The sequence below is a fragment of the Hydra viridissima genome, unplaced genomic scaffold (assembly GCF_058129835.1).
Source record: "Hydra viridissima isolate aposymbiotic clone 2 unplaced genomic scaffold, HvirCarnegie_v1 scaffold_4, whole genome shotgun sequence".
NCBI classification, from domain to species: Eukaryota; Metazoa; Cnidaria; class Hydrozoa; order Anthoathecata; family Hydridae; genus Hydra; species Hydra viridissima.
The window spans coordinates 9,518,683-9,534,063 of NW_028324303.1; the positions used below are offsets into that span (position 1 = coordinate 9,518,683).

The following is a 15,381-nucleotide window of genomic DNA, read 5'->3' on the forward strand; positions in this document are numbered from 1 at the left end:
AAAGCATGAGTTATTATCAATTCTTATGAAAACATGAGTTGTCAATTCTTTTATTACTTTATTAAAATATTTTATTAGTTGTTTTAAAGCAAGTAGGAATATTAAAGGTAGTGCATTTGTAGGGAATTTTTTTATTTTTTATAATAAAAGAAAAAGTTTAAGTAGATTTTAAAGTATAAAAAATGATTCTGTCAGGAAAAAAAAAAAATTCTATTGCTTTTTTACTATTGCTTTATCAAAGATTATTGACTGCAGATCTAAAATCCAGATGCAATAATGAACTTTTTTAAGTTTAGGATGACACTACCTTGAAGTAAGAATTACTAATGCCATACATTATCAAACTTTGTCTTAAAATGGAACTGAGTAAGTGCTATTTTATTGTCTTTTTTTCAGTGTTTTAAGTCACTAAAAAAGAATGGCTGTTAACTACAAAAGTGAAGATTTTGGGGTAATGAAATATGTTATTGTAGCAAATTTTTCTTCAAAGTGTTACAAAATTCAGTGTTATCTTGCAGGCTTAGTGTACTTTTCTGCAATAACTAAGTTACAAAATTTTTGGCTGCAAATTGTTTTTTAAATTAGATTGATTAGATAGTTAACAGATGTAATCTGTAATCTATCTATGAATAAAAAAACTAAGGAAAATGGCTAGTTTTTAACTGTTTTATATTTATTTTAAGGAACCTTTTGACTCTGCTAATTTTGTTGAAAGGATATCTGCCAATGTGCTTGGTGGTGGTACAAAAGGTGGCCAAGAGGGCTTTGATCCTATGAAACTCCGTGACCATTTCCTTGAAACTATTAAAATTCTTCAAGAGCAAAGCGAGGCAACAACAGCGCAAATCTCAAAGCTTGAACGGGTTTGTTCAGAACATGAGCAGAAGCATAAAGAAAAAGCCTCAGATGTAGAAAAACAATACAAGGTAAGTTGCCGAAATCTAGAATGATTAATAAAATAAGTGAAAATATTTGTTTACTATTTCCTGAGCTTAGTTTTACTTTAAGCAGGTACAAAAACTATTAACTTCTGAACAGTAAATGTATTTTATTTATGACTTAAGATTGCTATGTCTACATTTCATGACCTTGATGATCGTATTAACTCTGTAGCTACAAAAGTAGTGCATCTTGGAGATCAGTTAGAAAATATTAGCATTCCTCGACAACGTGTTCAAGAGACACAACATGCTATGAAATATTTTGATGAGTTTCACTCAGGCAAAGAATTATCAGCAATGTTCAATGATAAAGCAAAAGTAAGTAAATAACTTAATCAATGTAGATGCTGTTGAGTGGACTTATTTTTGTTTGATTTGCTTTTTGTTGTTTTTGTTTTAGTTGCATGAGGCTGCTGCTGTTATTCACCAATTACTTATGGTGGCTGATGAACTTCCAAAAGAAAAGTTGTTTTTTTTTTTTTTTACTTGTTTTATGCTTTTTAATTAATCATATAAAATTTCTTGATAGTATAAGATTTTGGCTCAGAACTGGAATCACTTTTGCTAGTTAATGAGTTTAACTATTAATTTTTTTTGTAAGATTTTCATAAAATAACCAGATTAAATCAAAACCAGATTGTATCATGTCTTAGTGTGTTTTGTAGTTTGTATTTCTTATTAATACTTCTTGATGGCCATTACTTTAAAACCTTAATATTTGCCAATGTGTAAGTTCAAATTAAAATTCTTTAATACTGTTTTCTTTATTTTGAAGATTTGAGAGGGTTCAAAGAAAAATTCAAGGTATAAATTTGTCATTACACTTTTCTTATATTTATCTTCATAATGTTTGAAGCAAAATTGTATTTTAGAAATACTTTTATGCAACTTGTTTTCCAGAGAAGTATTCAGCCATTGAGTCTGATCTCATGAGAGAATTTATTAATGCTTATAAAGTAAAAGACATTGAAAAAATGTTGCGAAGTGCAAAAACATTACTTCCTTTTAAGGTAAAGTTAATAGATCACAGTTTACATACCTGGGCTTGTATTCATACTATTTGAAATAAATTTAAATTTTTTTTTATGATGACTTAAAAAATATTTTTAGCAAAAATTATCAATAGATACTGTCATATAAGTATTATATGATTGTTTATTAAAACTTGTTGTGAAACTATCTGCTGCTCAAAAATGTTCATGTGATTTAATTAAGATTCTTTCATTATTTTATGTGCTGTTTTAGAACTATCACTTATGTTATGAAGAACTTATTAAAATGGCTGTGGAGGTAAAAAAAACAACATCACTTTCTGCACTTGTGCTAAAAGAAGTGCAAAGTTTAAGCATTTCATTATTTGATAAAAGGTTAGATTGAAGTTTTCTAGAATATTACAAAATAAATTGTTTTTAGGAATTATTTACATCAGAAGATGTTTTTGATGATGTGCTCCCAGCATGCAATAAAGTTCAAGATATATCTTGCAAAGTGTTTGAGCACAATGCAGAGCATGTTCTTGCAAAGTTTGTCCAGTATGTTTTTGAAAAAAAATTAGCTGTAAGTTTTTACATTCTCTTTTCCAAAACTAAAAAGGTATCTTTGTAAATCATAAGTGAATATATTTTAAAGTTTTTAAAGAGTTTCTCTTCTACATATTAGTAAAAGAATTTAAATCTATCTAATGGTCTATTTAAATCTTATTTAATGGTTAAGTTTAGAAAAGAATTTTTTTTTCCCCTAAGTACATCACCTTTAAAGTATATGGTTGCTACGTTTAAGTTAAATATATAGTTGCTAAGCTTAAGTTTTATGAAATAATTTTAAATCCTGCTTAAAAGAAAATTTTTAAAAATAAAGCAATAAATCGAATAAGATTTATTAGATTTATCATTATTTATAAAAATCACTTTCCAGGTTCAAACAGAGAAAGCAGTATAATTGTGTTAAATAAAATTAAAAAAAAAAAAAAAAAAAAAGGAATAGATGGCTGTTTAAAAGTGTTATAAATATGTGGATGTTAACCAAATGATAAGTGGTTGTTAACCAAAGAAAAAGTCTTAGTTATAATTATTCTGCTCTATATTGCTTTTTGTTGTCTTATCTTTTTAAAAGGGACATAACTCCATATTTTAAAATTCTGTTAAAGTGCAGAAAAATTCATGTTTACTATCATTTCTATATATTCATGTCATACAGATAAAATCCAAATATAAACATAAAAAAAGGTAAAAAAAAAAAAAAAACAAACTCTAATCAAGATATAAATCTAAAAACCTTAAAGAAGTTAAAACTGAAGCAACGTTTTTTTCTCTCTATCTTTTGCATAGATTTATTAGTATCTGGTAATTTTGATCATAAATTAATAAGTCTTTTAAAAATATCTTTACAAAATCGAATAAGCTTAGTCTTGCACCTTGTAAAGATGTTTATCTTTACAAGATGCAATTGTACACTTGAAAATGATTTAAAAAAAGAAAATACAATAGTTACTAAAAAAACAAGCAGTACTTATCACTTTTTCACTCATTGAATATATTCTCCTTCTTAAATATCCTGAAAAACAAGCAACTTGGATAATAATCATATATAACTTTTTTATGCAATAATTTTAAAATGTACATGAATTTCAATTCAAAAATAAGTATCAGGTTTCAGATTTCTGCTTCAAGTACTATTGAAAATATGACTTGCAATTAAACTTAAAAATATGGCTTATAAATAATTTTAGTTTCTATAAAAATCATAGACACGAAAATTTAACTTGTAAGTAAAATTCTGGTGTCTATGATTATTATAATAGCAAATATGAATATGTTTTCTGTTGTGGTTTTTTCTGTATCTAGCATTCAAATACAGCATTTTATGCTGAAATTTTATACAACTACAGAATAAATCAAAGAATGCTTTTATGAGACTGCAAAACCAAAATTTCAAGTTTTACAGCCCTCTGTAATTCATGTTTTGCAGTCAACATTTTTATTAAGAAAAAAGTCTGCTGGCTTGTCAGAAGTTGAAGTACTTTGTTCTAAGTTCTATATTATTCTTTAATAAAGAAGTGTTATATGAAACTTGCTTACTATAATAAATAAATTTGCTTTCTGTAATAAATAAATTCTTCACTTACAGATAAAATCTATTTACATTTGAAATTAAGCATTTTCCTCTTCAAAAAGTAAAAAATAAAAAAATATTTTGTATCCCTCTGGATTGTGTTTAAAAGTGATTATTAATTTTTTTTCAAGTAATGATAACATATCTCGACCTATTTTTAACTAAATTTTACTTTTTACAATACATGTCAAATAATAATTAAAATATAAAATTGTGAAAAAAAAAATCATTAAAAGCTTATAACTTTTTGATACAAAGTATTGGAGTTTTAAACTTTCATGGAGTTATTGCTTTGAATTTTGAATTGCATAATTGTTAGAAAGCTCAGAGTATCCATATGTCTGGTTTATATACTTGAGCTCAAGAAGCTAAATTAAAGTTTGGCAATATATTTGTAGATAAGACTTAGATCCTTTTCAAAGTGTAGTATTTACCATATTCAAGGAATCATTTTTTACCTCATTAAACAATCCCATTGTAATTTTTATGACCTTTCCCTAAAAGAATATTTTGTTAATAGTAGTTAGCAGTTCTATCAAGGCAAAATTTTGTATTAATAATCAGTATTTTTAATTAATAATCAGTATTTTTCATGTTCATGAGTGTGGTTTAAAATATACAAATTTCAAATATATTTAAGTATACAATCAGAGGGATTGATTTTAGCAATTAGTCTATTTGACATAAAAGATCCAGGATGTTTGATGCTTTTGATAAAAAAAAATTCTTTATCAATAAGCAATTTAACATTTGTTCAATCATTTGTTCTAATTTTTAATTTTTCTTTACTTATTTCAGGGATACATATACAAGCAATTACCTGATAAAATGGAAGAAGAAGAAACTTATTTGAAAAAGTTATCATACCTTTATAGCAGGTAGTATGTTTATTATGTATGTTGTTGAAGAAAATCTAGTTTAACTACAAAAGTTAAAACTACAGTTGGTTTATCTACAAAAGTGCAATAGTTTTAAAAAGTATATAATAACTTTAAAAATGTTTTAAAAAAAATAAAAAAATAGCTTAAGCTATTTTTTTTACTTTTTCAAAGAAAATTTTCTTTCAAAAAAAATAACTAAGCTATTTTTTTTATTTTTTTTTTGGTATCCACTGTTGTCCTAGGTCTCAAAGAAATCTCATTCTGCAAAATTCAAAAAATTGAATGTGAGAAAAATCCAAATATTATGAAGTTACCAGAAGCTTTAACAAAAAATTGAAATGCACTTTTTTAGTTACATAATGATTTTACATAAAAAAATATTGTATATAATTAAGAAATTCATGGTGAATCTCAGAGATTAGAAAGATTAGAGTAATGTAAGGAGAAGATTGCTTGGTCCATGGAAAAAAATGGAAGTAATTTTTGGCAATCAAAGTTACTTTAAAGTAACAATCAGGAAAAACAAGGTTCTTATGAACTAAATGGTTCTTGTGAACTGAAATCTGAAAAATTAAATCTAGTAATCATTTTGTCATCTGATTTTATAATGTAGTGGTGAAGAGTATTGGTATTTGGATATACTTAATGTTAATTTAGTTCACATAAATACAGCTAACACCAACATAGAGATGTTAGAAAATTTTATATTTCCATAAGCATACATGCTGATTGATCAAGTTGAAAGTTGGAACTTCCAACAAGATGAAACTGCTACCATCAAGCTTGTATGACCGAAGTATGGATTGAAATGAAAGAAAATAAAGTTTAATGCCCTGATCAACTTGATTACCAGATTTGAATCCAATTGAAACTAATTAGGATTGGATGGGCAAAGAATTAGTCAAATTCTGCATAAATTAAAAAAAAATCAATGCAAAAGAGATGCTTAGCTTAAAAGTAGCACGCAATGGGGTTACTGTTGTTTTTTGTTGTTGTACCTTCTTGGTTTATAATTTTTTGTTTGATTTATTTTCCTAATTTCATTTATACTTCCAAATTAGTAATTGCATTTAAACTTGATGAAGAATTTATCTATAAAACAAACGAATTTTCTTCCATGTATATAGGGTCATGGCACCCCCTACTGTGACTTTAAGAAAACTTTTAACTTCAAAACTTCTTAACTACAAAACTATAACAGATTTTTATTTAGGGTTTTCAAATTAATAATTTATACTCAATTATTAACTAAATTATATAATTTGAATTTGAGTAAAGTTTTTTTTTTTTTTAAATTTTTTGTAAGAGCTAGTACATTTTTTCACCTACTGTGATAAAGCATCACCTACCGTAATCAATTCTCCGCCTACCTTCATTTAATTTATCTGCTTATAATCAGAAATTAAAACCAGAAATTAAAAAATTACAGTATATTTAAATCAAGAAACAAATACATAAATTTAATATGATTGCAAAACAAAGAAGACATTGGTTGTAAAATTATCCACCGAAGCTTTTTTCTGAATTTAAACTTTTTTTCTTTTTAAATTCTTTTTTTAAATGTTTTTTTTTGTCTTTTATTTTTATTTTCTTTTGTTAAAGCTTGTTTTCTTTTAGATTTTTTTTGTTTTTCTTTTTCTTTCAATTTTTTTTTTCAGCAGCTTTATTTTTACGTTCAATTTTTTTGATATCTTCTTCTTCCTTTACATTTTCTTTCGTTATTTGAATCTCTAACCATTTGGGTGAAGTTACAACGCTTGGTAATCGTTCAACTTGTTTAAGCCTTTTTTTCATGATTGGTTGTTTTGGCCATAAAAGAAAGTTGTGTAATGGATTTACATTTTTTATTATTTGTTTATTTGAATCTGTTGGATCTTTTGCTGATTTACTTTCACCGGATTCATCAATAATTACGCTTTTTCCAAAATCGCCAACATTACTAGATATGATTTCATTTTGCGTACTGCTAATATCTAAATACAATTCTTTATCGATTTCATTATTCCATACATTATTGTTGGCTTCTATTAAATTTATGGTTTGTTTGGAGCTATCGTTAAATTTAAGTTTTTTCCAAAAATTAAATAATTCTCTGAAGTTAGTTTTTCCTCCCCATTCTTTATTTCCAGTTTTTTCAAACTGGAGCAATACTTCAGGTGCAACATTGTTTTCAAATATATTTCCCACCTTATTATGGCTTGAAAGATTCATTTCATTATTATCAATTGTAGAATTCAATTTAACACATTGAATTACTTTTTTATAATTAACATTATTTATAATAAATGGGAATATTGCTGTCAACCTAAATCCATTAACAATATTTTTTTTTCATATTTGGATCCACAACAAAATTATTCAACAACATTGGTACATTTTCTCTGCGAATTTCATTAAAATTGTTATCCAATTTAAATTGCCAACAAATCTTCTGCCTTTTTTTCTTTCATTGGTCCAAAAACTGACACACTTAATGGTTGTAAGATGTGTGTAGCATTAGAAAACAACAAAATCAAATGAATTCTTTCCGAAGAGCAATACATGCTGAGCTCTTTAGACAGATGCGAGCGATGTCCATCCATGATATTGGTTATTGTGTATTAATAAATTTCAAATATGGTACTAACACATTTGTGAAGTACTCATAAAAGCATTTGGCAGTCATCCAGCCGCTGTCACTTTTACCGAGACCCCAACCTGGTGGTGCAGCAGCAACAATAGTTTTTGGCATTCAAGCATACTTGTACAATGTTAATGATGGTGCAAATTCACAATTTGCATTTTCACAAAATAGAGTTGTAAGGTTTTCCTTATTGCTGTTGTTGCATTCTTCATAAACATTTCTTCCTCTAATGCCAATTACTTTTCCAGTTTTTGGTGCTAACTCAAAACCAGTTTCGTCTAAGTTAAAAACACGAGATGGATCATTAAGGTATTGCGCATCATCACCTAATAGTTCATACACCTCATTAAACCATTTTCTTATCAATGCTTTAGTTATTAGACCTCTTGCTCTACTAATATGCTCTGCTCGTTTTTGCGATAATTCCTAATGACAGTGCATAAATTTGTAAAACCAGTTTTTACTTGGGATATCATCTTTAAATGGTGTTTTTAACTATTTTTTGTACTGCCTTAATAACTTTTTTGTTATTGCAAATCCCATGTTAGCGCACTGCATTAACCAAGCAACCAATTTATTCTATATTTCTTCTCCAAGATGATTTAATGCCAGAGTTTTGCCGTTTGGGTTGGCTCTTACCAGAAAATTTGTCACTCAGGAACATTAAACTTTTGCTGACACATAAAATTTTTTCGCCTTTATTTAAAGCTCAATGTGCTGCATGCAGTTGTTCTTCTGAATACAATACCTTTTTTTGAATATTTTTATTCTTTTTTGAACCTTGCATCTTTCTAATTGAATTTATAATAAATAAAGTGTAAAAAACATATCAAGTAATTACTCCCTAGGGTTAAATTACCTTTAATTGGAAATTAAGTTTAACTTAAATGGTTTTATAGAGAGAAAACTTCACAAAATAAAACACGTTCAAAAAAATATTTTTATAAACGGTAAGTGCTATTATAGTTTTTGTAATCACCTACCGTGTAAATGATTAAACAATATTATACAAAAAATACTAATATTTTTTGATAAGATTTTAAATATTCAATGTTTTTTTCAACTATTTTAAACTTTTATCAAAAAAGTTATATAAATTTTAAGCCATAAAAAAAACTAGACAAACTTTTTTTTACTATTAAAGATTTTCTTAAGAAAGCAATAAAAAATCATTTGCGGGTAAAAAAACATCTCAAATCTTTAAAAGTATATCTTTTTAAAAATATATTAATAGTGAAATAAGTTAGTTTTACAATACTAAAAAAATAAATTAAAAAAAAAAAAAAAACATAAAAAGTTAACTGATTCTTTCAAAAACCATGGTAGGTGCTTCTTCATGGTAGGGGGTGCCATGACCCTACTTGCAATAAAATGTTTTTGAATGAAATTTTGATGAAGAATTTATCTAAGAACATGTTTTCTTTCATATTGATAAGTTTATTTAAAGTACTATTAAATTAGAGTGATATCTTCACTCTAATTTAATAGTATTAAATTAGAGTGATATCTTCACTCTAATTTAATAGTACTTTAAATAAACTTTTTTTCGAAAGCACCATATGATTGCTTTGATTACTAGTATTACAGAAAAAAAACATTTTATAAAGGTTCTATGTGCTATTTGTAGTTTCACAAAAAAAATTTTACTTTTTTCTTTTCTTTTCTTTTTTTTTTTTTAAGAAATAAAAATTATTTCTTGTAAGTTTATTTATTGAAATCGTTTTTTTCTTATTGATTAATAGATCAAAAGATACTAACAAGAAGTTATGCAAGCTGAGGCTCGGGTCAGACTCAACGTTTCTTGACAGAATCACCAAGCCATTGTTTGCTAAGTATCTAAAACGCTACATTGAGTGAGTGTAACTTTAGCATATTGAAAGAAGTTTAGTAATTCGTAAGACAAAGTTGTTAAGTTAAAGTCGTATCTTCAAATCTTTCAAAAGTAAAAAAAAAACAACAACTTAAAAGTACAATTTTTTACTTTGATTTTTGAATATTAGTGCTGTTGAGTCATTTTCTTGATTGTAATCATTATTTTGATGTTTTTCATGTTTTTAGGGTTAATTATTAATTATTGTTTTTTTTTAAACTTTTTAAGGGATGAATTGCAGTATTTGGAGGAAGAATCTATTTCAACCCTTAATCGCTTTTACAGTAGTATTGGTCATGTGAAGAAAGAAATAAGGCAGAAGTAATTTTTTTTCATTTCTTTTATTTTGTTCATTTTTCTTTTAATTTTGATGACATATTATATGAATCTATTTTTAAATCAAGCAGCTAATAGTAGTTTTAATTCAAAAAGCTGGAAGTGGTTTTTATTCACACAAATGAAAAACTTTTCTTTTTAAGTTTTATAGCTGAAATTCCTGATAGTTTGAAAGAATTGCATAAAAAAATACCTGGTCGTGATAAAATCGTACTTAAAGAAAATCTGCTTTCACAAGATGTTGCTTTAACATTACTTCAGGAAAACAAACTTTCTATAAGGCGTGCTGAGATGGTAAATAATTGTTGTTGTTTTTTTTAAAATTCTTTTAAAATTCTTTTTAAAAGAAACTACTTTTAATTTTAACTTAATTGCACTCCTACTTTATTCAATGATCAGTTACACTTTATTCAACAGTAAAGTTTTTTGGAAATAATTGTAAAGTATTTTGGTTTTAATAGTTCAATCCCCAAGCTCAAAAAAGATCAGTTAATTGAAACAATAAGCTAAGTAATTAAAAATATGATTTAAAAAAAAAAAGTAGAGAGAAAACTTTAAAGTTATTTCTGACTTGTTGATTTTTAAAACAAAAAAATTATTAAATAAATTTTTATTCACAGCTTTTTGAATAGAAAAACATTTGAGTTGGTTCAAAGAAAATTTCTAACAATGTCTTGTTTTTTTAGTTGTCTCACTTATCTGAATTACCAAACAATGTTTTTCGTATCTTTAAATTGTTTCTGAAGTACCTTGGTGAAGAACATTTTGAGTATGCTGTTGAAGTTCATTTACAATGTGAGTTTTTTTGAGGTGAATAAAAATAATAGAGGCATTAAAAAAAGGTTTTAGTTTCATTAAAATTTCCTTAGTTTTTTCTAATATTAGTTGATTTCTCATAGATTTACCTCCAATTGAGCCAAAAATACCACCTGACCTTCTATTTCTTACTGTGTTGTATCAGTCAAATACTGTTTTCCATTTGATTGAGAAACATTTTACTGATTTTATTATACGTACAGTGGGGTGAGCTCTCTGTTTGTGCTTGAAAGTTGTTTATTTCTTAAACTTTTTACCAAAAGAATTTCATAGAAAATACTTCTATTAACTAACCTTTAGTAAAAAAAAAAGATTTCAATTTTTTTTAGATCCTCCACTGTATATGGTGAGTGTGCATTGAGAAAAAAACAACTTGTCGATAGTCTTGAATCAAAAATAAACAGTGGAATGGAGCGGTAACATTAGAGATAGTTATAAAAATTCTTAGGAATGGATTTCCTTATTTTTTATGATGTATTTCAAATATTGTGATATTTAAAAATTACAAAAAAATTTTCTTAGGATTTTATCAAGCATGGTTAATTACATAAAGTTTTTATTGAACTCTGAACAGAAAAAATCTGACTTTCGACCAGAAGGTGAAGATGGTGTAATGACACAAACTTCAGTATGTCAATGATTTTGAAATAAATTAAAAAATTACAATGTCTGAAGTTTTTCTTTGGCATTTTAATTCTTTAAGTCAAATATTTCAAATACTGTCACTCCTTAGGCTTGTGTTTCTTGTTGCCGCTACATCAAGACTTTAGTACCTAGTCTTCGTGATGCGTTAGATGGAAAGAACTTGGAAGTTGTTCTGACAGAATTAGGAACACGTTTTCATAAAGTACTTATGGACCATTTTTATCAATATACATACACAGATATTGGTAAGTTGGCAAATTTTATTATAATGGAAACAATCTGACTTTGTTTGAGTGCAACTTTTTAATAAATTTAAATTACCTTTAGGAGCCATGGTTGCACTATGTGATGTGAATGAATATCGACATGTTGTTAAGTTATTCAAGGTCTGTATGATTTTTAATTATGCTAAAGCTACAGCTATTCACGAAAATTTAAACGATTGCAGAATTTTCAAATCTAACCTTCGGTTTTTCTTGAATAAAAATCTAACGGAGATAGATATTCACGAAAATTTAAACGATTGCAGAATTTTCAAATCTAACCTTCGGTTTTTCTTGAATAAAAATCTAACGGAGATAGATATCAAAATAATTATTTTTCCAATTTGGTAAATAGGTTATTTGTTAATAGAATAAAAAAAGTAGGCTTTGACTCATTACCGTTTACTCAGAAATTTCATTAAAAGGTAGGTGATACAAGTTAAGAGGTTTCACAAATGTTTAAACGATTTTATTTAGGATCAATTATTTGCTAATTAATTGATAAATCCGCTGCGAATTTTATTTTGGCAGCGAATTAATCAATTAATTAGCAAATAATTGAGTAGTTTTTCAATCAAAAAATTCATCACAACATCATCAGGCAGCTCTTAATTCATTAAAAATCAACTTAAAATATTGTGAATTTCAAATTAATTTCAATTGCGTGCAAATGGGTCGAAAATCAGTTTCTAGTGACATCAAATGGCAAGCTATTGGTATGGCGCGGACAAAAAATCACACAAACGTTCAAATAGGCAAAATACTTAACATTTCTGAATATTGCGTTAGAAAAACCATCAAAACCTGGGAACTTACCAAGGACGTCTCCGACATGCCGCGTACTGGGAGACCATCCAAACTCAGCAACCATGACAAAAATGGTATATTCAGAATGAGCAGAGAAAACCCCAGACTCAGCTACAAAAAGCTAGCACAAATCTTCAATGAGTCAAAAAATAATCCAAAAGTTAGCAGAGAGCTCGTGAGACGAACATTTGAGAGCTTACGATAAGAAAACTGCAACGGCAACTTCTACAATTTATGATAAATATTTGACACTAGGCATGCGCAATGGATGGGATTCCCTGAAAAGCCGTTTTAAAACTTTTTACGCAACGTCAAAACGTTGAAATTCGCGTTTTCTGAAAACGGCTTATAAATGGATCAAGGTACTACTTGCTCCAAAAGTGTAACAAAGTAATTATCTAAATTCTGATACAAATTTAGGATAAATACATACATATATATATATATATATATATATATATATATATATATATATATATATATATATATATATATATATATATATATATATATATATATATATATATATATATATATATATATATATCGAGTAGTCTACATGAGTAGGAAAACCGTTTTAAAAAAATGCACAGTGCTTCTACCGGAGTAACTTTTAACCCGTTATAACATACAAACTCTTGAGGTAGTTGAAGTACATTGAGTAAGCGATATATATCACTAAGTAGAAATCTAAATTCACTTTTGCATTCATCATCAGACATGATTTCTAAACAAAACTGTTTATAACTCCGAAACGGTACATCTGGATTCTTAGACAAATTTAATTTGAACAGTAGTAAAAACTCCTCGTCGTCTATGGTATTTGATTCTAATGCAAGTAATAAACTATTTCTAACATTTCTTAAAGGGGCCATACCAATTTTTTTTTTTTGTTTATTTCAAGATGTTTTCTTTTTTTTAAAGTGGAAATTCGTAACTAATTTTATTAGAATACCGCAACTGCAAGTCGCAACCGCTCGATCCAGACCTTTGTCGTCTCCGTTGCCGTTGCAGTTTTCAAATCGTAAGCTCTCTATTGTCGGACAAAGGTATTGGAACGTACATAGCTGCTAAAAAACCTATTCTTTTAATCACGGATAAACGTAAACGACGAGTGTGGTCCAAAGAAAGGCTGGACTGAACAGTGGGCAAAAGTTATTTGAAGTGATGAAGCTAACTTTCAAGTTGTAAACCGCAAGGGAAGAATCTATGTCAAAAGATTTGCAACTGAGAAATATTCAGACAGGTTTTTGCAACATCGTCGACAAGGCGGTGGAGGTTCGGTTGGCAGCTGTATGAAGGCCGAATTAATCAATACACCTACAAAAACACATTGGAAACGTGTTTAGTTCCATCAATCAGACACTTGTATGGCAGAAGCAAGCAATTCATCTTTCAACAAGACGGGGCTTCAGCTCATACAGCACACTCAATCAAAGAATATTTTTTGAAAAAAAGTTCAATGTGATGCCCTGGTGCCCTAGATCACCAGATCTCAACCCAATCGAAAATATTTGGTCTTGGATCGACAATCAACTGACATACCATGAAATTCAATCAACTCAGCATTTAAAGCAACTTTTGAATGAGTACTGGCTGAAGGTACCTCGCGTGATGTGCATGAAATTAGTTGAATCAATGCATAAACGAGTTTATCTTTGCTATAAAAACAAAGGAGGACACTTCAAATATTAATTTCGCTTTTTTTTTCATTTTTTGTTCGAATGTTGCAATTCGTTTAAACTTTTGTGCTTCTTATTTTTCCTATAAGATTTTTTATAATAGCTTTTTTCTAACTAAATATTAAAATTTTTATAACATGTTCATATTCATTTTAAAGCTAATTACTTTTTCTTTAACAAGTAAAAAAAAATTAAGTCGATATCATTTTACAGTTTTTCTTTATTAAAGAAAAACCAAACATACTAGATAAAAATTCTGCAATCGTTTAAACTTTCGTGAATAGCTGTATAAACTTTATTGGGTTGACAATAAAGAATTTCATAAGAACCTTATGATTGATTCTAACAAAATAATTAAGGATGTTTTTCTTAAAAACAAAAAATTATTTTGATTACAAATTGTTACAAAGATAACAGTTGTATTTAGTCGGTGAAATCTGAAAGTTCTTGTAAATTTTATTTGAATGAAGCTTTACTAATTTATTTTCATGTAAATTGAAACTCCACTAGTTTACTTAGGAATTTAGTTTTATACAGCAAATTTTGGTTATGAACTTGTGTAACCTATGAATTTGAAATATAAACAAAATCTTAATGAATATTAACTATGACAAAATGCTAACAAATATTTAACAAATTATGGTATAATTAATAGATTCCATTGTTGGATCGTTTGTTCAATGTCTTATCGGCTTTGGTAAATTTACTTGTGGTACAGCCAGATAACTTAAAAGACGTTGGATCAGAAGAGCAATTGGTTTTTTGTTGTTTTGTTTTTATTCCATTATAGGCTTTAAAATGTGTTTTTTCTATTTCTTGATAATACGATAATCGCTTCAGGTCTCAATGTTTCTATATTCTACCCGTTATTATTTATATTTGAAAACTTGTTCTTATTGTTCTTTTTCTAAATTTTTACTATTGCATAATTTATTCTTTATTTTGATATTTAGGTCGATATTGACAAGAATGTTCTGCAGCAGTTCATACAACTTCGAGCTGATTTTAAGACTTTAAAAATTGGCAAAGTATTTTCTTAGTAAATTTTCTGCATGATGCTAATTAAAAATTTATATTTGTAAATAATTGTCAATTTTTTATCGATGTGGCGCAGTTTTTTTTGTTTTTTTTTTATTTTTTTTATTTTTGGAGAATTTTTTTTTTTAAAAATTGCAAAAATGTCATTCTCGTTTTAAGTCGTATTGATTTTCTTACAAGTGCTCTTATAATAAGAGTTTGTAAAATACCTTCCTAATTAATATTTTCGTGGTTATCTAAGAACTTATTTCGCTTATTTAATAAAATTTTTCATATTAGAGTAAAAAACAAGATTTCATGACGAGCTTGAATTTAAACATAACTTTTTTATGAATCTAAAGTTTAAAGTAGAATATTTATTTTGAATC

At 27.1% G+C, this 15,381-nt stretch overlaps 2 protein-coding genes and 1 pseudogene across 4 annotated transcripts in view; 1 reads left to right on the forward strand and 2 right to left on the reverse strand.

The window, feature by feature from the left end:
• The window catches only part of LOC145182060 (uncharacterized), a 76,051-nt gene that overhangs the window by 22,997 nt on the left and 37,673 nt on the right, over positions 1–15,381 (reverse strand). The gene's annotated exons all lie outside the window — the stretch shown is intronic.
• LOC145183833 (exocyst complex component 5-like) lies at positions 148–15,171 on the forward strand. Of its 3 annotated transcripts, XM_090085402.1 has the most exons (21): positions 148–313; positions 397–451; positions 684–926; positions 1,065–1,259; positions 1,342–1,406; positions 1,717–1,745; positions 1,842–1,951; positions 2,187–2,231; positions 2,355–2,498; positions 4,851–4,930; positions 9,299–9,409; positions 9,655–9,747; positions 9,906–10,056; positions 10,449–10,557; positions 10,662–10,785; positions 10,908–10,994; positions 11,101–11,206; positions 11,312–11,468; positions 11,551–11,609; positions 14,631–14,732; positions 14,929–15,171. In XM_090085402.1, the coding sequence occupies exons 2-21, from the start codon at positions 419–421 to the stop codon at positions 15,013–15,015; spliced, it is 2,130 nt and encodes a 709-aa protein (XP_089941528.1). In that variant the 5' UTR covers positions 148–313; positions 397–418; the 3' UTR covers positions 15,016–15,171. The 3 variants fall into 3 exon arrangements, with proteins under 3 accessions (XP_089941528.1, XP_089941529.1, XP_089941530.1); XM_090085403.1 differs by lacking the exon at positions 397–451 and having other exon boundaries at positions 287–366; XM_090085404.1 differs by lacking the exon at positions 397–451 and having other exon boundaries at positions 287–366; positions 716–926.
• LOC149889774 (uncharacterized) lies at positions 7,345–8,408 on the reverse strand (annotated as a pseudogene).

Coding starts and splice junctions, on each gene's coding strand:
- LOC145183833 (XM_090085402.1), top strand. CDS start 419: ATGGCTGTTAACTACAAAAGTGAAGATTTTGGG. Junction 1,260..1,341: donor TGTTCAATGATAAAGCAAAA/GTAAGTAAATAA, acceptor TTTTTGTTTTAG/TTGCATGAGGCTGCTGCTGT. Junction 1,407..1,716: donor GATGAACTTCCAAAAGAAAA/GTTGTTTTTTTT, acceptor TTTATTTTGAAG/ATTTGAGAGGGTTCAAAGAA.